Source organism: Xyrauchen texanus, chromosome 31 (assembly GCF_025860055.1).
Source record: "Xyrauchen texanus isolate HMW12.3.18 chromosome 31, RBS_HiC_50CHRs, whole genome shotgun sequence".
Taxonomy (NCBI): domain Eukaryota; kingdom Metazoa; phylum Chordata; class Actinopteri; order Cypriniformes; family Catostomidae; genus Xyrauchen; species Xyrauchen texanus.
Genome location: NC_068306.1, coordinates 39,376,570 through 39,402,866, shown reverse-complemented (window position 1 = coordinate 39,402,866; position 26,297 = coordinate 39,376,570). Strand labels below are relative to the sequence as shown.

General features: G+C 36.2%; 1 protein-coding gene across 2 annotated transcripts in view; it reads left to right on the top strand.

Annotated features, from left to right (window-relative positions):
* The window catches only part of LOC127624685 (rap guanine nucleotide exchange factor 6-like), a 179,233-nt gene that overhangs the window by 28,702 nt on the left and 124,234 nt on the right, over positions 1 to 26,297 (top strand). For both annotated transcript variants that reach the window (XM_052099517.1, XM_052099518.1), the window contains exons 2-4: positions 19,321 to 19,391; positions 20,266 to 20,322; positions 23,743 to 23,826. In XM_052099517.1, the coding sequence (XP_051955477.1) occupies positions 19,321 to 19,391; positions 20,266 to 20,322; positions 23,743 to 23,826 (212 nt within the window). The remainder of the gene's footprint in view (positions 1 to 19,320; positions 19,392 to 20,265; positions 20,323 to 23,742; positions 23,827 to 26,297) is intronic.

The window sequence follows — 26,297 nt, the reverse complement described above, 5'->3', positions numbered from 1 at the left end:
GTACATATTTTAATAGTGGGACTGTTTCCAGACTTGCCAGCCAGGATTCAGAGTATTGAAATTTAAAATATGTCCTAATAAGCAAGTTTTAGTTACATTTAAATGCTGTTTTGGCTAAAGCAGATATTTAAATTGTATGCCGTATAATATAAATATGATGTGTAATATGATATAAAATAATATGAATGTTTAGATTATATTTTATCTAGTGTTTATGCTGCCTCATTATCATCAACAAAGCTTGTGCTTGCAAATATGTGTTCAGGTTAAATTAGTAAAATGCACTTTAATTATGCCCATATTAGAAAATCAGCATCTTATAATGATTTCTGAAGGATCATGTGACACTGAAGACTGCAGTAATGATGCTGAAAATTCAGCTTTGATCACAGATTGCATTTTACAATATATTCAAATAGAAAACTGTTCTTTTAAATTGTAAAATGAGTTCAAACAATGTTTTTACTGTATTTTGGATCAAATTAATGCAGTCTTGGTGAGCAGAAGATACTTCTTTTAAATGGTAGTGTAGGTCTAAAATTAAGTAAAGTCTTTATGTAAAGAAAATGTATAATCAGATTACTTTTAATTTAAAACTTGATTTTGATAATTAAGTCTCCTCACATTCATTCTCTTTGTCACATTCCTCAGTGATAGGCCCAGGGGAGGGGTCTTTCTGTCCTCTGTAAATATTCGTGATAGTTCACGCATCCTCACATATTATCCATCAACACTAAAATTGTCTTACAAAAGTTAAAGTACTATATTGTTTTGTATGTATAAGTGATCAGGATGGTTTTCACATCATTTTGTAGCACAACCTCTAGGCTACAAGATCCAGTTCTCAAAAGTCTTGTGGACAAATGTTGAGTATGTGTTATATGGCCTTATTTCAGTGACTTAAAAAAATTAGTTTTTTCAAAAACCATGCATAAACATTATTTTCTCAAAAATACAAACCTATACATACATGTTTCTCACATATTATTATAGCCCAGTTTGTGCTGAATACAGTGTTATCAGACTTTTGCCATGAATGTGTTTTTAAGCAACTGAAAAAAGCACAAATGTCAAGGCATGTCAAAACTTCCCCAGGGCCCAAAACACCCTCAGACCCCAGAGAGTTAAACCACAAAAGGATGCGATTCAATTAAATAAATGTAAAGTCTGCATGTGCTATTTAAAGTGGATTTGTGAAGCTGCTAATACGTTGAAAACACCATATTTTATGAGCATTGTGCATTGTACTTGTTGTAGATGACAGAAGAGAGTGTACATTACCTGTAAAGGTAATCATTAATAACAGCATCTTGCTGCTCTGTAATCGCACTGGGCCATAAAACCAAGAGGTGTGAAACTACTGTCAAAAACACCGAAAACGGAAAAGCCTTCACATCAAAATAAAAGCTCTGCATGTGAAATTCAGGCATCCAGGTTGAAAAAAAAAAATTAAATACTTGTTTGAAATGGCATGAGGGTAAGAAAATTATGAAAAAAGTTTTCATTTTTGGGTGAAATAATCCTAAATTTAAAAGTCACACACTGGAGGTTAAGACATTTAGGAGATGTTTTTGTGGGATCAGTTTTATAGTTCATCACACTGGACCCTCAAGCACACTGAAACAAGTCAAAGCTTGCATTGCAGGCAGTGTGTGATTTGCATTTTTTGTCATCACGCTGTATTGCTTAAGTTTCCCTGCCTTTTCCCGTGCCATTCAGCACACTAATGCCATTCGTCTGTCCTGCGGCTGACTTCAGTGTCTTCTCAGCGTTTTCTGGAACACTTCCTGTTCTGTTGTTCAGTGAGATTGAAGAACCTTTAACCTCAAATGTGCCTTCTTGTCTGAACTGGAAGTGTTATCCTCTGATGAAACATGAAACTTGATTCATGTTGTAAGTTAAATTACATGTGGATATCAACTGTAGTGCTCATTCTGTTAGTGGAGGACTTGGGGAATTACTAATTATTTTCGTATGTTTTCACTGTTATGACGGCGCAAGGAATAATCCAAGAAAATGAGAGGCATGACTAGAATTTACATAACTTGTAACATTTTCCATCTTTACCATGGCAATGGGAAGATTTGTGTTTAGCGTAGCACAGACCCTGCCCGCCTGACTTTCCATGCCACACAACACTCCTGCTTATACAATCCACTTCTGTCTTTCTCTTGTTCTTTGCTTTTTTGTCTAGTGTGGCAGTCTTTTCTTTCCTGCTGTCTCTGCTGATGCAATGTGTTGAGGAAGTTATTTAAGTCATTGTTCATCTACAGAGACTCAATGTTGAAGTGAAGTGCACATGCTAAACACTTAACAGTGAGTGAGAGATGAGTTTATCAGCGATCAGAGGTGAACTCAGTGGGTGTTATTACCTTAAACGTTTTAACTTCATTCTTGTTAAATATCACCCTTCAACCTAACACAAGATAATAGGGCTGATGATTAATTGAAAAAAATATCTAAATCACATATACAAATATTTGCTGAGAAAGTCCCTCATATAACAATAATTCAATATATAATGATGAAATAATTATACTTAGTTATCTTTAAATATTAACAAATTATATATATATATATATATATATATATATATATATATATATATACAGGGCTCGACATTAAGGCTTGTCCGCTTGTCCGGGACAAGTGGATTTTTTGTAGGACAAGTAGAAGAGAAAATTAGTTGTCCGACTGGACAAGTTAAATTTCAAACAAAATAAAATGCCATGTTACTTCACGTTATGTGCCACTCATTACGTCTATTTTACAGATTTAATTTAATCGATTTGAAACTAACACATTTTTTAATAAACACAAGATTTTGACGCATATCCAAGGGTTTGTGCGGAGTGTGGAGCGCGCACTGCATGGAACAGAGAGCTGGCGCGAACACTTGCGTTTTCCTATCAACAGTGGAAACAACTTAAATACTCTATCATTTCTGGTCATACTGAAAATAATAATACATAATTTGCAACTACTTTTATTTGTGTAAATTCACAATAACAAGAAAACGTGCTTTTGCAAAATAAAATAAAACAATCAGGCGGGCTTTCATGGTCTCCGTGAACTGAAACTGAACTGAAACAAAATATAGTCTATGTAACGTTAGGCTAAAGCTTGAAATGTCCACTTTTAAAGAACCAATTCGCATCGAAAGAAAATAGCCTAACGTTACCGTCTGATTATGCAATCCATATGAATTTCTCTCTAAAGGCGCATCCGCTTTACATCGGAGATGGAGGTATATTTCCAGCAAACACTGATTTAGAAAACATTAAAATGCCTCGTTATTTTTTCAGGTTATAAACAGAAAAGCTCCAAAAACAAGAAGTCACCTTAAACCAACAACATAGGAATTAAAACGGGAACGAAATTTTTTAACCAAATGGAAAGATTAATTCGACTGTGTTATTTATGAAGACGGAGTAATGTTCTGTTGCGTCTGTCGGGCGCAACCCAACCTGGGGTGCGTTTCCCAAAAGCATCGTTAGCCAACTATGGTCGCAAGTTCCGTCGTTATCATCATAGTTCAACGAGTCGGTGTTTCCCGAAACCATCGTTCCAACGAACATTCGCAAACAGCATCGCAGAGTTGTGTGGTTGGAACGACAGCTCTCGACCTGTGGTTAGAAGCAGAGTTTCTTGTTATTATAACATGTGGACTTTATAAATTATTATCTTGAGCCAAATAAGCAAGATGACATTCAGTATCTTTTATTTAGAAGACATACCTTTATGTCTTTTAGTTTGTCAATAGATTTAAAGCACCGTTTTTGAAGAGTGCGCATGTGTGAACGTGCTCTAGTGCGTAAGAACGAGCCTATGATTGAATCTGGAAATAAAGCAAATAACTGAGAAAAATATGAGATAGTCCTCAGATGACATGTCCGTAATTTATAGCAAAACATCTAGCATTAATTCGATCGCAAACAGATTCATTAAAAGTAGTTTTTACTCCACCACATGTGTGACATCATTAACCAACGTGGTTGAACAACCAATTTGCGACAATACGGTTTCGGGAAACAGTCGTGACTAGCAAGTTGATTTCTTCAACAGTGCATCATACTACGGTAGTGGAGCAGCAAGTTACGTCGTTGTACGGGAAACGCACCCCTGGCTGACAAGTAAGTGACGTTAGCTAGCTAACTTAGCGTCGGCAGCTGTGTAGCTACTGTAAGCAAGCATTAAAAGCATTAAAGCATTAGTTCACCTCAAAATGAAAATTCCATCTAATTTTCTCCTCCAACTTCAAAATCGTCCGACATCTTTGTTTTATTTTATAATTATTAATAAAAAAATAATATTTCGTGACGTTTCCAACGTGTTCCCAGCACAAGACCAACAATTGTGGTTATAAAAAGTATAAATATTTTTTTTTTTTTTAGAAAATGAACGATCGTTTCGCTAGATAAAGACCCAATTCCTCAGCTGCGTGCACAGCCCTTTGAAGCACTTCAAAGCCCTTTTAAACTGCATCGATTTGGACTTCAACGTGTTGTTAAACTTAATCATATTTATTTAGGCATATCATATCAGTTAATTGCCTAGGCATTGTTTCTAATTTAAAATAATCTATTATTTAGATTTCATTTCAACTTTATTTCAATTGCTGAGCAATGGTTGCGCTTGAAGTCCATTGTGTGGAGAAAAATCCTGAAATGTTTTCCTCAAAAAACTTAATTTCTTTTCCACTGAAGAAAGAAAGACATGAACATCTTGGATGGCATTGGGGTGAGTAAATTATCATAAAATTTTCATTTTGAGGTGAACTAATCCTTTAACAGCATTTGTATTGGTTGTACAATGTACATAGTTAAATATTACTATTAGCTAGCCATTTGCCTACTTTAGCAAGTCACAGTATTTCCAAGCCCTGATAATGTACGAACTGTAACTGAGATGACGCAGTAAATAATTCCTCTTTCAAGTAACTGCACGGTCTGTATGTTACCAAAGGATCTTGGGACGAAGCTGCAAAACAGTACATAACAGAAATTGTGTAAATGTTTTAAATGCTTTCAATGGTTTGTTCGAATTCTGCATTAGCAAAACACAAAAAAATAAATGAAATTATAAATCTTTACCCGGGCAAGTGACTTTTGTGCAAGGACAAGTGAAACATAAATTTACTTGTCCGAAGGACAAGTGCCTCAAAAAGTTAATGTCAAGCCCTGATATATATATATAAAAATATTCAGTTAATTAAAATGCATTACATTCTTGTAGTAGAAGAGATCATCATTGATAAGACGGCTTTAGAATACAATGTATTGTTTACTACCATATTATTGATCATAAGTCAATCATTGTCATACAGTTCACAGCAATCCATTTCACAAGTGAATTTGTCAATCAGAGATTTATTATGAGGGCTTGTTTAAGTACCCGTCAATGAACAGCTGCGTCAGAAACAAACCAGGGGTATACATAGTACACAATACTACAGATATATTTTACAATAATGCCAAGACATTATATTCATTACATAGTGCAATGCTTTTCAATGCTTTGGAGTATTTAAATCATATTTTAAGTCCTTACAAACTAGTGCAAATAGGGGCTTTATAGACATAAGTTTACACTTATGTATAAAAAAACTTGGCAAGAAAAATAAAACAATTAATCAGAAAATATTAACTTAAGTTATCAAATCTGTGAAAACCAAATAAAACCTCTTTTATAAAGTTAAAATAGAGGTACGTACAAACAAACAAAATTTTCTCCAAAATACTACAGCGTGGACACATTCCCAAAAAAGGTGAGGGGCAGATTCATCTACAGCATTACAGAAGGAGCAAGTGGATCTATTTCAGGAAGCATGTTTCTTAAATAAAGATTGACTGGGTAAAAACGGTGTAACAGTTTAAAGGACACCTCCTTAACCTTGTTGGTAATTAAATATTTGTGAGGTAAAGACCATACGACCTGCGTCAGACATGCTTGTGCCGCATCTCGGGTGTGTTGTGTCATAAACATAAAATGTTTAGGTCACTGTGTCAAGTTAAATATATTTTAATACTCAATCTTTAAACACATCTTGAGATCCCTTAGTTCGCATTTACGCTCCTTCAAGTGTTTTGAACGCAAGAACATAACGCATGTTTGTGTTGTGTGTCCGCTGAAGGGTTGTTAATGTTTTGTTCACTGTAATAAACTGTATGTTGCTCACACAGCTGAAATTTCACTTACTGCCCTCTGCAGTAAACAGGTGGTACTACAAGCTTGCATTTCTCAGGAATTTCTCAGGAAAGCATTGCGATTAATTGCGTACATTTTTTTAAAAAATTCATCGCACGTTATTAACGCATTAAATCGACAGCCCTACTAATTATATTTTATAATTTTGTTTTATAATTTTGGTCACATTTTGGCTTTTTGAAAATAAGTAATAAAGTAAGTAAATAAGATATTATATGTCATATATTATTTTTGTTACATATTTATATTTTTCTTTTTATCCCCTTTTCTCCCAATTTGGAATGCACAATTCCCACTACTTAGTAGGTCCTCGTGATGGTGTGGTTACTCACCTCAATCTGGGTGGTGGAGAACAAGTCTCAGTTGCCTCCACTTCTCAAGTCAATCTGCACATCGTATCACATGACTCGTTGTGTATGAAACCGTGGAGGCTCCCAGCATGTGGAGGCGATCCACGCACAACTCACCACATGCCCCATTGAGAGCGAGAACCACTAATAACGACCATGAGGTGGTTACACTATGTGACTCTACCCTCCCTAGCAACCCGGGCCAATTTGGTTGCTTAGGAGACCTGGCTGGAGTCACTCAGTAGTAGGGCCGCCCCCTGATAGTCTACCAAATGTTAGTCGATGAGAAGAGTGTTGGTCGACCAAGTTTTGATTGGTCAGAAATAAAGAAGAAGAAAAAACACTGGTTGGATGCTAGGTGGTACTGTGGGGTAATTTTCGTTAAGCAGGGTTAGGGCTATACACAATAATATTTATTGTTATATACTTTATTTCAAACTTTGAACTTAATTTTTTTTAAATATATTTTAACTAAAAATTCAAATGAAACTGGAAATAAATAAAGTGCAATTTATTGTGTGTTGTTAAAATTTTTGAAAGATGGTTTTACAACAGTTGACAACATCTCTGGCAAAGAAGCTTCAACTGTGCATTCTCTACTGGTGGGGCATTTCGTTGTCAGGGAAAATACATCACGTCATTTACATTTATAGATGATAAATTCTTGCAAAACAAAAACAAACATAGATGTTATACATTCATGGGAAAATGAGCCAAGCATCGTCTTGACATTGTCAAAGGCATCAGCTATTGGCAATCACTCTGACCATCATCGATCCCACGATCATCATCTGTCGGCACAACCCTAATGTGCATTTCTCTCTATAAATTAACAAAATGTTCAGACAGTCACCTTGCTGGTTTTTCCGACACATTCAGGATCATTACCACTTTTTCTGGTGTTGCTGCGGCTCGCTTTGTGCGTGCATTTGTAAAATGTATATTTTAAAGGCTCATTATTATGCTTTATTATTTCTCTGTAATGTAGAACATTGTCAGCAATGTTACTTATAATGTTTTTTCTCAGCCCTGGAACTCAAACCATTTCTGATGCCCCCCAAAATATATATATATATTTAAGAAATTAAATTAATATCATAAACGTGTGACTAGTCTACTAATTGCTTAAATTAACGCCTACTAGTCGACTATGAAAATCTTTGGTTGGGGGCATCCCTACTCAGCACACCCTGGATTTGAAACTTTACATGGGAAGTTAAGCTGGGGAATTTTGGAAATATTGGAAAAAACTTTGGGCACTTGGGTATATGCATCTGCATCTTTGTGGCATTCTTAACATAGGTCTTTGCACAGTATTTGCAAATGTACACAGCCTTTCCTTCTACATTGGCTGAGGTGAAATGTATCCACACATCAGATGGCGCAAGTGGCATTGTTCTGTAGAATAAGATTAGAAAAAGCTTGTAAAAAACACTAATGCAATGCCATGCACAGATATATAAATATTTAGCTAAACAATTGGAATATTCTGGAATGGTAAAAATATTTTACAATTGATGCTGGACAAATGAATAGAAATAGGCTAGATGAATCAATGAACACTCCTCAATCAGCACTCTAAATCAAACTATAAGATTATAGTTCTTGTATGATTAAAGAAATCTGGCTGGAAGAAGAAACCGCATCACAGTTGAGCTAGCTAGCACCATGATAGCTAGCCTCTTAAATCGTCAATGAAATGATGTTAGCTAGCTTACATTTAGCATATCTGATTTACTGGATAGCTAGCTACTGTATAAACACATTTTGATTTAGTATATTCTTGTTAAACTTTAATACCATAGATCAAATATATTTACCCTAGTGATATCATCAAAGCTTACCTGAGTGGATGTAGTCCTTGGGCTCAAATGCAGTAGTGTGGCTTCAATAGTCCTGCTGTAGTAAGTAGCCTGCAGTAAGTAGTGTGCTGTGTGCATGTGATTAAGGAATGAGCAGTGTAGAAATTCAACAGAATTTGCATTAAATCTGGTTGCATTAAATCAAGATTATGCTGCAAGTTCCCTGTTATAGGCTAACATGCAATTTTGCAAAAATCCAGTTTTATTCCCATGAATTTCTGTTACTTCCCATATATTCCCATTTATTCCCATGCATTCCTTTCCCATGGAAAGTTTTCAACTTTGAAAATTCCAGGAATTTTGCAACCGTAAGTACAAGTAGTAACATGTAAAAGGTTCTGTTGTATATATTCTATAATTGCCACAGATGGCCAACCTTATAGTATTATACCTATGCAATCAACTCAATGCTCTGTGACAGAAATGTAAACTGCACTGGGTAGGAGAGGAGACTATTGTCATATGATTATTTTATGTTATGTATGGGAGTCAAATAAAGAAAAGCCTCAGTCGCCATCTTTTACAGCAGAGGGACGCTCACACTTCTATGGAATGAGATATACTTTTTCATCATGATATTGATGCATGATCTACCATGTACAATAAAAGCTAAACATTATCATCACAATACTCAAATTTTAGTAGTCTGTAGTGAAATATGATGATTTGTTCTCAAGTAATTATTCAACAGTAGTAAACAGTCAGTATTAAAATAACAATAGAAAAGCGATGTATAGAACAAATTAAAAAACACTAGAACAAAATAAAAATGATGTAAAATTGCTTTTTTAACAGCTATAAAAGTTTTTAACAGCAGTAGCTATCAAGCATTCAAGTTAACATTCAGAATGAAATGCAACATAAAACTACTACTGGTCCTTACTGTGTCATTATAATACATCAGTACTTTTTAAAGCTACTAAAGTTATTCATTCAAGAGCAGTAAGTGTTTTCTTTTTTTCCCCATTATGTTTGTTTGATTAATATTAACAACACCGAGACAGCAGCAGGTTCATTAGGTTTTAACACTTACAAATCTGACGTTTTAATACAAATCCACTTTTTTCTCCACTGTTTACATTCACTTTAGACATCACTCAGTGTTTACATGAATATCTCACCAAGACATTTTCGTGGAATTTTGAAGTGTATTTGACCATTTAGATGCGTATCCAATTTAGTGCGAGATCTCTCGGAGCACACGCGCATGTAAAGCATTCGCTCGCATACAGCAAGATCGCTCGAAAATTACACGCTCTGGATTTTTTTCAACAGCAGAGTAAGACTACGTATTAATTTTTTAATAAGTAATATTGGCCTAGGCGCATATATATTTAGTTATTTTTTCATTATTGACATTTTAATCAGTCTGCTTGTCCAGTAAAATTCTATTTTACTTGCCCTCTCAAAAATCCACTTGTCCCGAACAAGTGTTAATATCGAGCCCTGATATTAGCATATTATTGCTCTGGTATCGAAATTGGTATCAAGAACTGTGAAATTTCATTGGTATCTGTACTGACTACTGAAATTTTGGTATTGTGACAACACTGTATGGCACTTTGTGATTTAAGGCCAACATTAGTTAGCTTTAAGATAACAAGTTCAGTTAGAGTAAAGACATGGCATTGCTTGTTTGTAGCAATTTTCAGCAATCTCTCTCACACATTGTGAATGTCATCAACATAGCTTACTACAATAGAAATGTTTTTGCTACCAATTTGTTGTTTTGTTCTGTCAAATTGTTTATCATGATTCACCATCTTCACAATTTCCTCTGACTATCTCACTCGTGAAAGATGGGATTTGGTTCTGAATATCATGGGACGTGGAAATGTGCTGAATGCTTTTGCAAATGATATGTCTTTATTCAGCGTGTACTTCAACATGGCTAATAAAGATCACCTATTTTATCTTCCATGGAGTCCACAGCATTTAAACTCCCTGGCAAAGGAAGCTCATTCACAGCAATAAACAACAAAATGCCTACTATCCCTGACATATACACACCGTTTCTTCCAAATGTCTCTGTATTCACTAGTGTACAAAGTTCTTTACCCATTAAATGCTCCTTACAAGATTCTTGCTTCCCAAATCCTTTAGTGTTGTCATTCGCATGTTTCCAGTTTGACTTGCATTGTCAGAATTTGCATTTGATGCTAAATTTCCTACTTGGATAGCAAAAGGCTGCATTTGCTTTACAGGAGTATTCACTGTTCATTTACCAGGCACTACAATAAAGGATCTACAATGTCAACAATGAATTAACACTCGCAGGTATATGCTAATATAGATAACATCTGTTGCACAAATGGTACAGGATGAGTTAAACAATGAAGATTGAGTTTGTTCAAATTATGGCTGAATGATTTGGACAAAAAGTCATATTGCGATTATTTTGAAAAATAATGTGATTGCGATTTGAACTGCGATTGTGATGGTAACATTTTCCACATGTTCAACTGCAAAAAGGCTACTGGGGATTTCACACTTGAGCCTCTTAAAAAGAATCAAACTGAGACCTTTTTTCATTTCAACCACAAACAAATACATATATAAACAATGAAACAATGTCTTCTTCATATCCACCGTGTACCTGTTTTTGTCCATTTTGTGACAGGATCTCAGCCCACTAATCATCATCATCATTAGTTTATGAAACATGGTCAACTTGAATATTAGGGATGCTCCAATCAGGATTTTAACAGCTGATCTCCAATTTTAATCTCATCAATCGATGCTGATCATTTAACTTTTATCAGCAGCTCTGTCAACACTGGTTATATGTAAGCTTTCTGCTCAATGTCACTGTTAACTACATTTCCCTGTTGGTAAAACCATAGTTGTTGCCTAGTTTTTGCTGTCAAAAATAATGTTGGTTGATTGAATAATTCAGTATACACAAAATATAAATGTTACTCTTTATTCTAGGCCTTAAAAACTAGTAGGCTTATACAAATTATTCTTTACTGTATATAAGATGAAGCTTTTTTTTTTTTTTTTAAATGAGCTTGTCACCATTTCATTTAATTATTTTTATTATATTTAATTTAGTAATGCATTATCGTATAGTATCAAAATATTTAATATAGATTTATTATATGTATGTTCCTTCCTTTTCATTTTGTTGGATGTTGGTAATATTAGTTCCGCTTTTACTTGTTTCCGCGGGGAGTGTAATAAGGGCGACACACTCTCTCTCGTGAGGTAAACAAATGACAGGAGAATGAAGAGAAGTTTCTGGACTCTACATGTGTCACTGTTAATGCTGTTTGCTCAGCAATCATTTCATAAAGATGTTTGAATTATACCCCATCTTGTATTCTGCGTCTTTATTATGATATCTTTGCCTTGCGGAGACTGAGACGCTGCTACCGCAGATAATAATAAAAACGCTTCACTCAGGACGCGTCAGTTTAGTGTAAATAAAGCGTTTAGCGCAAATAAGCAAACGGAACTGAACTCAGAGCACTTCTGTTACTCTAAGCATGAGAGGGAGCTGTGGAGCACAGAACCGCTCTGAAAACACTGTAACAATGCTCGAATTTAATATAGACTGAACAGAGCAGCGCAAATAATATTTGAAGGGAGCAGAATATTTATTTATTTAATTAAATTGCAGGCCTTCCAGTTTAATAATCGCACAAGGTCATATCGCAGTTTCGATTTTATTTCGATTAATTGTGCAGACCTAGTTCAAATACCTAACCCTCAGTATTTGAGCAATAGTAGTGGGTCTTGTCTTAACAAACACCACTAAATAATCTTTTCCATATACAGCGATCACATAAGTGTTATAAAGGCTCTTTTGACGCTGAATGAAAGCTAACAGTCATGAGTAGATGTTGTTCTCTGTTTTGAGGGTAAAGTGTTTAGATACTGCTGATACAACACTGTTTGTTCAGTTGTCCACCTCTCTGAATGGTTGTTTTGTTGTGACGTGCACAATGTCTGCTCTGTTCATGTTGTAAGAGTTCATGAAGTGTTGTGCAGTCGTATTGAGTGTGTGTTATATAGTGCGGCAGTAGTGGCTTGAAAGAGCGACTGTTTCCTTACGTTTTACCTATTGTCTGTTTTGTTTGACATACGTAGCATACGTAATTCCTATAAACGTTAAAATTTGTTGAGAACATATACAACCTTACATTTCCTTCTGGCAACAATACAGTGCAATATTGTCCTAAAGGAATTTGGTGGGTGTTTTGCAAGTTATTTTGTTATGAACTCATTATTAGTGTTATTTGAGGTTATTTTTCATTGTGCATTATATAATGATGCATATTTCAGTGTCATAATTCATTTTAAGGGGCTTTATATGCCCCCTGTAATTGATTTCCAGCTCCAGTCCTTTATAAGGCCTTTATCATAGGACTGAACGATTAACACATAACTAAGCCTAGCATTGCATCTTATGAAATATAGAAAATGTTAGATAACAACATATTTCACTAAAATACTCCCACATATTAAGTGTCAGCAGCATTTTTGTCACTTTTGGTGGCATTTTTGCTTTGAGCCCTGGTTAATTTGTGTCCCTGATGTAGTCTAATTTAGCCGAAGGCACTGAGAGGATCTGGATTAGATTCTTATAATGTGAAACAACACACTTTAAATCATTAAACAGAAATCACCCTTAAAGCTCTTTCTTCACTAACATCATGGCTAGTGGTCAACCGATATGTTTTTTTAATGGTAGATGCCAATATCCAGAGAGCAGGGTGACGCTAAGCCGATACAGTGTCGCTATATTACACAATTTAATATAGTAAATAACATAAACATAAAATTGATAAAAAATGAATAAATCTTATTTAGCATTATATTTACTCAATTTCACACAAAACTGATTTTAATAAATTATATGAATAAACGTAAAAATGTATACAAATAATATTGTATTTTAAATGGTAGATAGCAGTTAGTCAGAATAATTATTTGCAGACAGTATATCATAGAAGTTTTTATGATGTTTGCCGTTTTAGGGCCGTTGCATAGTCAACGCGAGCAACGCGAGCAAGTAACGCGAGTGACGCGAGCGACGCCCTCCCTTTCATAGTCTAAACAGTGGACGCAAGCAGACGCACGCGTCACGGGCGATGCGTGAATGCAATACACCGCTCCCGCAACAGGGGGTAGTAGAGTCTGGTGATATTAGTAGAGTCGGGTCACGTAATATTCACTTTTTGTGCGCCCTAGTAAACCTGTCACGGGCACTTTTCCAGTACGTTTTCACCTTATCTACGGTGTTTCCCATCGCGGTTGCAACCTTCCTCCAGGCATTTTCCAACGCTATTTTATTGGAGTGTAATTGCGACGAACTGTCATATAAATGCGGATGTATGCGTATAAGCTCGCATAATTTTTCCTCTTCGCCCGCCATTGTATTCAAATCTTCTGTAAACATAATATACTTGAATTAATTTACAATACTTGCAATGTCGCCCCCACCGACAACGCATAGTATTGCGTGCATCGGTGCGTCGCGTATCAAAAACTAGGACGACACATTTGGCTACGCATCGACGCATAATGGCGGCCGAAGCGTAGCGACGCGTAGCCTTTCAGACGCGTACGCGTACCGATGCGTTGACTATGTAAGGGCCCTTATCAATTGAATCGAGAGACAGGGAACTGTTGAGGAGAGAAATGGAGAAGGAAACAGGCGAGCTCTTTAACACATCGTGGCACTGATATGTGGACCATTTAAATGAGACTGTGTTGCACACTAGTCTATTATTGTCGTAACACGATGGCACATAACAAAACGATCTGTGATTGGTTGTTTACATGTCTCAGACGCTCCTTCACAAGCAAGCAGTAGATTTACTCCACCCTCGTGGCCTTAACAACCAATCGGCTAAACGGGAAATTGTATCGGCTGGTTTCGCTAATTAAAAAAATTCTGAATATATCGGCATCGCCGATATATTGGTCGACCACTAATCAAGGCAACATATTCTTATCACTCTTTAAGGAAATGTTTACTATTTACAAGTATTTAAATGCATATGTAGCTAAAACTGCACCCTCTCAAAAGGGTCATGAAAAACTAAACCATGTTTTTCTTGATGTTATCACATGTGTATTAGGGATGCACCGATACTACTTTTTCTCTTCCGATATCAGAAATCTCAGTGTCGCCCGATCCGATATCAGTGTTGTTTTTTTGCATAATCAGTTGAGAATATCTTTACAATATTGTGTGGAGCTTATTGGGTGTACTCTTTAATATGTGAAGAAACACAAACCTCTAACTACACATTATTTCAATATTTATAGCTTATTGAGAAACTTTTATTGTTAACTAGTATACTGGATAATGTAGCAGCAAAATTAACAGTAATTCCAGTCTTCAGTACAAACAAAGCCGTTTTTTTCTATGTCTCTCTTTTTTGTTCAATTTAGTTTAGTTTAGTTTAGTAAGATATCAGTCCACTTCATACACACAGTTATTTTTTGGAACCCATTCAGCTTAAATATTATTAAAATTTGTGAACAAATTATGTTAATAATAAAATATTATACACCTTCACACTTTTATTTTGACATTCTAAACTCTCCAGGAAGTCTTGTATGTGTCTGTTTGTAGGCAAGTTCACAGTAGTTTAATTCACTTCTTATTTAAATTCTGTGAAGGCTAAAAATAGCTGCGTGTGTGTGTGTGTGTGTGTGTGTGTGTGTGTGTGTGTGTGTAAACAGAGCAGCGCCATTCACTGACCTGACCTGCTGGAGCAGCATGTGCATATTATATATATACTTATTAAACGCAGCCTTTTGTGATTCACAGTAGTGTTGTCACAGTACCAAAATTTCAGTAGACGGTACTCGATACCATTTTCGGTACCAAGCAAAACACAAAAACAGGTTACTAAACAACACTCTTTTATTAACAAAGTTAACAAATTAACAGCTGAACTAAGAACATAAATATACCATTTGTTATGTATACCTTGTCTTGTCTCACTGTTGCCCTTTGTTTGTCATTTTTGTCACTTTTGTAGTTCCTTAGTTTTCACTTTTGTCACTCTTGTAGCTCCATAGTCTTCTTGTTAGCCCTCGTGTTCGCTGTTCATTGTTTTCACCTGCCCTCGTTAGTTTCCCATTGGTTTCTGTTTATCATCTTGTCATCTTGTTTGAGTTCTGTTTATTCATTGGCTCCCGTTTTCCCATGTCCATGTATTTTAACCCGGTTGTTTTCACTCCCCGCTGTAAATCGTTGAATGTTGTTAAGCCTGGTATGTGTTCCCTGCCGGAGTTCTCAGTTTTGTTTCATCGTGTTTAAGTTTCCTGTTTTCCCATTGTGGTTGTTTCTTTTGTGTTTATTTGTTTGTTTATTTAATAAAGTAAGTTGCATTTAGATCCACTCTCCTCGTCTGCCTTCGCTGCCTCCATTCGTAACACCATTGAGCAACACTTCAATTTAAATATATTTTTTTGAATTATAACAAAACAATGTATGCTTGAAGTATTTCTGAACACTTATATAAGATTTGCTTCAACTTTTAATTTAAGTTTTTACCAAGTACAAAAAAAATAAAAAATAAACAAGCATACAATAGAATTAATAAAAAACAATTTCCAAACTAATACGCAAAGTGCATTAACTCTTTCCCCGCCAGCGTTTTTTAAAAAAAGTTGCCAGCCACCGCCAGGGTTTTTGATGATTTTCGCTAAACTTTAATGGCCCGCAGAATATTTTCTTCCATGAATATATGAAGATGCTATATATCACAATAAAGATCTGGGCCTCTGCTTTTAGGCAAAAAAAAAAGATTTTATTTTATCTTCATTTGTTCTTTTTTTATTGCGACTTGAACAGAGGTAGGTTTTGTCAAAAACAACATTTCAGACAAAAAGCTGATAAAAAGGCATGTTTATGTCTGATATTTTGAGCTTCTCAATACTCCACTTCTTCATGTTTGAGACGATCGCAGTCTGTTTCTTTGATCAAAGAGTTGCGTACTCTTTCAAAACATGCGCAGGGGTCTTCCTTACCGTATAACACCTAAAACACGGAAACCCGGAAAATTCCGTGTTTGGCGGGGAAGCGTTTTTTCATAAAACACGGAAAATTCCGTGTTTGGCGGGGAAAGAGATAATAAAGCTGCATATTGCCATTTTTCTTCACGATAATAAGTGCACAGTGACATATGTTATGATGAAATAAGTCGCGAGCCATCACGTTCTAATCTAGCTGCATTAAGCGTCCACGCTCGAGGGTTGAGCATCCCCAAGTCTCTCTCAGCCGGGTGCAGTTTCAATCTATCCCCCTTAGATCGGGACATTCACACAACTCATAGAAGAGGCACGACCACACAGAGAAATGTCAGTTTCTGAGTTTAAAGTTAGTAACATGATATGCTTCTGTATTATTTGAACTTTAATAAAGCTATAACACATTAAATATAACTGCATTTGTAACGCCGGGATGTTTCCTTTAAAGAGCTCCGCCTCCGCTTATTCCAAAACGAGACTGCTTCTGAATTTATTATAATTTTTTTTTTTTATAATTCCCTAATACTTTGGGATCTACATAAGATGTGTAATTCTTCTCCTCCATCAGATGTGAACTGCTTCTCTCACGCTTCATCATTACAGTTTAATGTGATTTCATGTTATGTTAAATGAGATCAAACGACTATTAGACAACGGAAAATGTTCTTGACAATTTTTTATTTTAAATGTCGATGATGTCGACTAAACCTTTCAGCCATAATGCAAATGATAATATGCTTTTAAACTCACTTGCTTTATTTGCTTGAATAAATCAGGGTGTCTGTCTTTATTAAGTTTGATGTGTTTCCTCCTTTTGTCAGACAATTGTGAAAGCAGCGTTTACAAACAGGTTTTTGCTGATCTATGATGTTTCCCTTTTCATCAGCCTCAAATCCAAAGAATTTCCAAACCTGGCTTTTTCCACTTTTCATTTCGACAAGATTAAGTTGAGACTCTGCAGCAGCTTTGCTTGCCGTCATCTTTTCGAAAGTTCCCGACTCAGATTGGGAATCGGGTAGACCCGGTACTTGGTACGCCGGCACCTTCAGAAATTCTGGTATCGTAAAAAATATTTAGTTTGAGTACCGACTCAAGTGGCTTTGAATAAAATGTATTCATGTGAACTACTTTAATTGTGTTTAAATGGTACTTTTATGTCTTTTTTTTAGCTTAACCATAACGAACATTACTAAAACTTAGCACCGGATTTGGATCAGGCTTGTTGACCAATACCCGATCCATTTAAATTGTCAGTATCGGAGCCAAAACTGATCCAGGCATCGGATCAGTGCATCCCTATTGTGTATGTGCTGCCTATTATGTAAGACAATGATGTAAGCATTCATTTGAATCTAATGTTAAAGTGGTTCATTTTGGGTACTTTTTTGGCCATTTTATTCTTCCTTTTGTTAAATCAACGTTGAGAATGTCACGTGGATGTGACGAGTAAATGTATGTGTAACACTAGTTTTCAACATACGCATCATTGGTTTCTCTTGAAATTATTCATGAGACAAGCACTTTCTCAGCCAGTCAGTGGTGTTGGTCCCAGATATAATTTGTGTGATCCTTAAGTTCAAGAGAGCTTCATGTTTTCCACTGTAATGCTGCCAGACCGCTATGCCCTTCATGAAGAACTGACACTTTTGAAATGTGTGTGTATTCTGGGGTTATGAACAACCGGAACGATCGGAGCTTGTTTGAAAAACATGGTTAGCATACAAACACCATTCCTACAGTGAGTGTGATCAAACCACTTACTGTAAACTTGTTAATCAATGTTGCAGTTTATAACAGTCTTGGAAGTTGCAATATTTTACCTAGTCATAATAACCAAAAATTTTAATGTTTCAAAACAGTAAAATGTCTGTTTATGTTCGCTGCCACCTAGTGCTCTAGATGCAGCATCACACAAAATCAGAACTTCTCTTTTATCAATGTCATTGTAAAATTGGTCACTATCTGTATAATGATATGAAGAAAGTCGGTGTCCATCAGCTCATTTCTTCTCTGCCGCAATGCTTTAGTGAAAAAAGGTTTATTCTCCCATGATGCATCAGAACGAAGAGAACTTCAATGATAGATCATGTTACTTCAATAACATGCTGGAGTTGTAAATGCACAGTGTCTGGATCCATGTTCTGTGTTGCCCTTCTCTTTTGTATTTTTGCTTTTGTGTTGCCATGTTCTTTTGTTTACAGACACCATGTGCTTTACTAACTCCACCCCTTCCTTCACCAAGTTATCAGCCAGTCCCTCTGACACAATATTTATCTATGTGTTAGCTCACCTGTGCCTCTCATTACAGTCTAGTGTAAATCTGTTCTGTGTCCATTGTGTTTTTTCCTTTTTGTTTCTAAATTGAAAACAAACTTTAACTTCCAAAGAATCAGGCAAAAACTGGATAAAGGCTTAAAAACGAGAGCAAGAAATCATGCCAATTTTTGTGCCCTTCTGTGTTGGTTTTGTGCTGTTCCTGCTGACCAGGCTTACTATTCCAGAGCCTCTACCAAAAGGTGATTAGCACATTAACTGAGACACAGGACTTCCATCCCCTACACTCCATATTGAGTATTGTGATTTCTCCCATTCATGTTTGGGCAAGTGCTCTGTCTCCTTTCCCTTATACTGGCCATTTGAATCCAGGTGACTCTATCACCCTCTATTGAGTTTTGATACTGCCAAAGTAAACATGTTTAATATGCTTTCAGTGTGTTTTCAATCATTTGCATACTTGCTTAGAGCTTGTTTCTACTCTAATCTGAGAGTTTGTGCAGCTAATACAGAGGTGTTTTTTTATTTTTTATAAGGCAACAGCTGGAAACCAATTTATGTGAATTTAGGAGCTGTGCTCAGCAGTGTTTATGTGTCCATAGATGTTCTGATGTTTGTGTTTTCTTCTCCAGGATCTGAACATCATCTACACTCACCTCTACCACATGGATGTGCTATCTCACCTCAGAGAACACCAGCTAAGGTGAGACTGACTTCAGTCCACATCATCTCTGATCAACAACTTCTTTTATTAGTAACTGATATGAAATCAAACCAGCATTAATGGCTGTCACTGTCAGACTAGACATATTCACCAGTCTCAAGTCTTTCAAGGCCAAGACGAACTTGAATCTTGCATCTTATTTCATGTTCGTGATGTGAGAATCAAAGGTGGGAATACCTGAATAAAAGTTGAAATTCCCCACAAAGGGGAATTCTTCCAGCCTATCATACATGACAGTCAAATGTACAAACCATGAGATGGCACCATGACTCATTGAGAAAATGAATTGTTCTGATGCCAATTAAGGCAAGAACATAATGTCTGGAGTGTACCATTAATCTTTTGACAGGTTTCAAGTCTTGGATCACATCCAAACTAATTCATTTTTTTTTTAAACACAATTATTTGGCTACGTTTACGCCTCTCATGCATGTCCACGAGAGACTCACTTTATTCTAAATTTGTGCCGCTATATGTAGAAAAAGATTTCTCATTTGCAAGTCTCAAATTTGACTTTTCTCAAAAAGTTTTTATATGACTTGAATATGACTGTCCGAGTCTCAGACCCAAGTTTCCATAAAATCATGTTTTAGATCCATTTGGATTCACTTAGACTTTTTATGTGATTATTTCACAGCAGCAAGTGAGTTTAATTGTTTGTTTATATATGTTGTGTCGCAAACAGGATTAATTGAGTAAATTTGTTGAATTAAACTGGATGTGAGCCCAACCCAGTGTTCTGATCAGAGCTTTGGTTCTTGGCAGTTACTGGAGGTGTACATCAGATAAAACACTCACACACACCAGCTGCTGCATCATCACACTTTCAGTACAGCTGCTTCTGTGTTTATAGGTCCATGTGCATGACGGCGCGGTATGAACACCATGGAGCTAACCGTATTCTCTTCTAGTAAGTAAACCTTATGCATTACCTGTTTTACTGAAAGTGTCTGTTACAGCATTCATTAGGACATTTATCTGTCACCATATATATTTGAATAATCACACACACACAGATCTTAAAAAGATAGTTCACCCAAAAATGAAAATTATCATTAATCACCCTAATGTTGTTCCAAACCTGTATGACCCAAAAGGAGATGTCAGGCAGAATCTTAGACTTAATTTCATTGAATAGAGAGAAGATGCAATTAAAGTGAATGGTAGCTGACGCTAACATACAGTCTAACAACTCCTTTTGTGTTCCAAGGAAGAAAATAATTTAACAATTTAAGTAACTGTTAATTGAAGATTGCTGTTTTTTATCATATCACTGTTGCCACCATTTCCTAAAAGCAATAAGCCACTTGATTCCATGCGTTCTTCATTTAGAGCTCAATGTTCGTTTAAACTACATGCAGACCAGTCAGCACTGAGTCTCATGAGCCTTAAGTACACATAACACTGTAACGGTTCTTGGTTTATTTCAAATGAGTTAGTTCATTCAGTCAGATTTATTAAGTCACCGCTCTGTTTAAGGATGGGACGTTATGAATTTCAATTTATAAAACTCGATATTTGGAACTTTGAAAAATAAATGTGATCATAAACGAAATGACTCATCACGCATCATAATCTTTCTATTGCTTGATTTTACCCCTACTACTCTACACTTTTTTTCTACATTGTTCACACAGGAATACCTGGAAAATCACCTTGTTTCGAAAATTGAGATCTTGCTCTTCGGTGTAATTTGTATCCATCAAAGATGAGATCCCGCATGCCATTTATTTGGAAACAGGACTATACTGGTCTTGCTTTGTCTCACACTCTAGATTTAGAAGCGGTTTTGCTGCGCTGCTGATTAGTAATGCAGGAAACAATGTCAGGGTGTTTTAGTTAAGTTTTCTGTTCACATCTCTGCATGATAATACCCCCATAATAACTGCTAATTGCCCTTAGCTAGTTGTCTAACATTGATAGGGAAACAGACATTGATAGGGAAAAGCACCCGCTAGAGTTCGAAAAGGCAAATAGAAAATGTACCCACATTGGGCACTTGGCGAGTGTTCATTTTGGACCCTGGTATTAGACCATTTACAACTAATAAACAACCCTCAGTGGACATTCGCCTGGAAATTCGGTGCTGTATTTTCGTGAGCGTGCAACGCTACATGCAACAATCGTATGCAAAATCTTCTCAAATTTTCGTAAGAGTGCTAATTCTAATCGCAGTTTTTGTGTCAGCGCATGTGGGCATAGGTGGAAGTGTTTGCGATTCTGTGAGTGTATGCACGCAAACTTTGGGTGTATTGTATATTAATCGAGTGGAGCAAAGTACAATTTGCTATTTTCTTGAGAAATAGTTCTTTGGGAAAACGTTTGAAAAGAACGTCTAGTTCCTGCATTTGCAGTTTGGAGATTCCACCAGCAGTTGGTAATACATTTCAATAATGTCCAAACTCTGAAAATATAGTGAACAAATTATCAAATTATATCCCTGATGATCAGAGCTGAAGCTGTCTTATGAAACAAAACTTTATGAGATTTGTGTTAAATCTATTTATTTTCAATTATTATTATTATGTTTACAATTTTATTTATGATCTAATTTGTAAAGGTATTTTTCCACCTGTTGTCATAGAGTGATTTTTATGTCACTGCAACACGGGCCGGTGGAAGAAGTTGGAGTAAAATGTTTTGAACTGGCATGACTTTTTGACAACTTTGTTATTTTAATTATATTTTCACTTAGTTTGAAGTGTATTTTATTTTTATTTTTATAATTTTTTAATAAATTAATTACATTTTTCAAAATCGACTGGTAGAAGTGAAATGCGTGCCGATACAATCACTGTTAATACTAGCCATGATTTGTGTTTCAGTAGATGAAAATGATTAATAATACTTTCATTCTCTATAATTGAACTGAACGTACATCCAAATTCTGATAACAATTTAATTTTCCAAGCCTATAAAAGGTGTGTTTCACTGTCATCCAAATATACCCGACAATCAGCAAGGACACAGTTAATGCACTAAAGAACGTAATTTTGTATTCTTCTAATCCATTGCATGCAGTCCATTTATACTATTAACTTCTTATGAATGTGCTGTCTTGGTTTATATCGCTGGTGCTTGAGGGAATTAACTATATAATAGGATGCTGATGGTGGAATTTAATAATAACCGGAGAAAACCTCAGAATTAAATTGTACTTAATCCAGCTGATTTCACCATACCTACTTGCTTTAAGACTTAGCGCATGCTTGCACGAAAATACAAAAATTTCATGGCCATGCCCAATGACTTCCAATGAATCACTTATGACTAATTGCATAGCACTGCGCTTAATGCTAGCACTCTTAAAATAGGGCCCCAGAACACACGTGTCCAAATGTTCACCAACACTTCCAGGTATGGACCACTGGTGGCAGTGGTTAGAATTTCAGTAAGCACAGACCGATTTCAGCTGAAGAAATATTAACCTACTGTCACCAGATTCACAGCGTGATCAGTCTGGGGAAAAAATCACTGTAACGCACACCTCATGTGGCTTTTTGTTTTACCTAAGACAGACACACTTTTGTTTATTTTAGTTTTTTTTTTTAATGAAATTATGATGTGCTTAGCTTCTGTATTAATGTTACGATCCCCTGTTGTCTGCCCTGTGTTCTCTGTTTCACCCTCGCCAGTCACGTTCCATGTCACTCTTCCTTGTTGTCCATCCCGTGTTTTCTTTTTCACCGAACACGCTCCCTGTCATGTCTTCCTTTTTGTTCCGCCTGTGTTTCACTGTCTCTGTTAAAACTACACTTCCCTTCTTCCTCACTCCTCATCACCGCTATCACAGCGTTATTATCCGCACCTGTCGCTTATTTTGTTATCACTGTGTCTGTCTATTTAAACCCTGTCATTTCCTCTCTCCTTTGTCGATCGTTACCGTTTCATGTTCATGTCTATGCCTATGTATCTTCCCCATTCGGTTTTTTCTCCAGGTTTTCCAGCCCTTCGTGGATGTTCTGTCGACTCGTGTTCAGCTTTATGTTAGTTTGTGTTTGTGTTTACTTTTCCCCTCGTGGACTTTTTATTTGTTCCTGAGTTTGTTTATTTTTGTGAAATAATAAAGCCGCATTTGGATCCGCACACCCGTCTGCCTTTCCCTTATTTCCACGCATCATTACAATTAAGCACTTGAGTCAAAGTCAACCTCTTAATTTCATGAAATGCGTGATGTCAGAGTGCTGAAGAGAGTTCAGGAGAAGAGGGTCCTTAAATATGCACGTGTTAACATGCCATTATTACACATGAATGGTTGATTGAGTTTTAATGACTGTATGAGAGGCAGGATGAGCTGATGTTGATGTCGTCTCCTGTGTTTCTCTTTCAGTGCTGACAGCATCTCCACGTGCTGGTACATCCTGCTCACAGGCTCAGTGTTTGTGAAGGAGCACATGTATCTGGCCCGATGCTGGTATGTACCACCTCACATAACTTGCCACATATAGACAGGGGGGTAGGTTAGGGTGACATACAGTAGATTTCAAAAGGGTGAGTTCACACTAATAAATATGAGATTGAAAAAATGATATATATATATCTATATATATATATATTGGTTTTTTACATTTAACAGAAAAATAAATACGTTACGCATATAATGAGAAAAATATTTTAAGATTGTGTACTATTTCTAGGTCACTAATCAAATATAAGGAAATCTGCAACCTGGTCTCTGAATTACATTACTATACCTACATTTTTTGCAAACTGAGTTATGCGTGGCTTTTTGTATGTATTGCTGTAGTGTTCTGGTCAATTGAACACTATACTGTAGGTGCAACAACAACGACTTCAATCACTTTCGCTCAAGTAAACAACAGACTAGCAGTTTTCAAACTCTTGCTTAATGAGTTCACCCAAAAATGAAAATTCTCTCATCATTTACTCACCCTCATGCAATCCCAGTTGTGTATGACTTTCTGTCCTCTCTCGAACACAAACAAAGTATTTAATGCAAGAGAATGGTGACCAGACCTATGACACAGCTCCTTTTTGTAGCTCCAAAAATCACATAAAAGTAATCCAGATGACTCCGGTGGTTAAATCTATTTCTTCAAACGTGATATATTAGGTGTGGGTGAGAAACAGAACAATATTAATCAAAGTCCTTTTTGTACTCTAAATCTCCACTTTAACTTTCACTTTTACATCTAAAAGTCACATGTGGTGCCTGTTTAGTTTCAGTTTTACATATGAGTATTCTAAACTGCTAATTGACCTAACTTCACTTACTGCTTTAATCTGCTTTCCTTTTCATCATACTGTACACTAGATTTGTGAGGGTTAAGGGTAGGTTAAGTAGGTTATCTGCTATGATGTTACATTCACGTTACATTTTAGGAGATAGAGCTGCCTAAAGCGTTTGTAAAACGTTAACTCTTTTTTTTTATGTGTGGCTAAAATAACATACAGCGGGAATGAGTTAAAAATACTTTCACGTTTCCTTTCATCAGGAGCTTACTGATTAAAATAGTCAACTGAAAATAAACAAAGACTTTTTTACACTAGTTTAATCATGGACACATTATGGGTTTTTATAAAGGTTTTAAACAAATAATCAATGCCCAGCCCGCGCTTCTCGCTGCATTGTTTATGATGATCTGCACAGCTGAAAGCTCGAGACCGGTCCACGTGTAAATGCATGTCTCTGTCCATTGAGCATTGAGCCGCACTGACTGATCCGGGTAAAGGCGTTTCGTTTGTGGGACGATTGCTGCTTGATATTTCTCATGCGCAACAAAAAATGAGAGCGTTGGCCAACTTTGTAGTCGCACAAGAGCAACAAAATGCATCTATTTATTTGCAGCCTGTGGCCCTGAAAATGTGACATTCAACTTCAAATTTTTAAATGGCCAGTTTTCACATTGGGGCTGTGAGTGTAACAAAGTGAAACAGACTTCCAAAATGGCGGTTGGGATTCCCCCAATGGGAAGTGCTTAGGGAAGTCAATGGGTAAGTGAACGACCACAGCCATTGACTTATCATGCACTCTACACAGTTTTGTCCAATCAAATGCTGTCTAGAATTAGAATGTCCTTCTCCTAATACCTTGTGCAACTAACTAAGTAGCAAGTTATAGTTCATGGCTGTGACATAAACTGTTTTTTGAGACAACCCACTGATTAGTTGATTATAATGTGTAGTTTAGACAAAAGACCTTTACTTGTACTTTAATTTCTCTCTGTGATATTTCACACTGGGAAATATGAGTGAAGTTATATGATGATATAGTGAGTGGATTGGAAGTATTTGTATTCATTGTTGGGTTGTGCTTTTGCTCTGAAAGTGTAAAGGGAAGTGTGTGTTTGTTAACCTCTGGGGGGCGAGGGTCAATGGGAATGAGGAATGCGGAACTTATGTTGGTGGAGTTCTCCAGCCATGAGTTTCATGAGCACATCCAGGCAGGAAACGGCCCTCACCCCACACTCCTGTTACCAGACCCCATACGCACATACTTAGACTGGAGAGAGAGTTGGGAAGTTTTCTCATTCAAGAACCATTCCCATTCAGGATTTACAAATCAAGCTTTGATATCAATTTGAAAATAATATATTATAAAAGATTTTAGATATATTTTGAAGCTTTCTCTTGAGAGGCTCTTGAATTCATTTATTTCTCAGAAATGAGAAGCTGTTCTTCAGGACAGAAGAATCTGTTTTCTTGTAAAGGTGGGAATATTTCGGATGGTTTAAAATTTACCGGAGCCTGTTTGACTGCATTGCTTTAGTTGTCGGGTTGAAAAGAAGTTGCTTGAATCTGTGTTTGAAACTGAGTTCACCTTAATACAACTAATGCCATGGAAAACCTACTCTCATCTGACAACATTGGCTACCAGATACACACTTTAATTTCGAAGGATATTGTGAAGCAGGACCCCTTTAT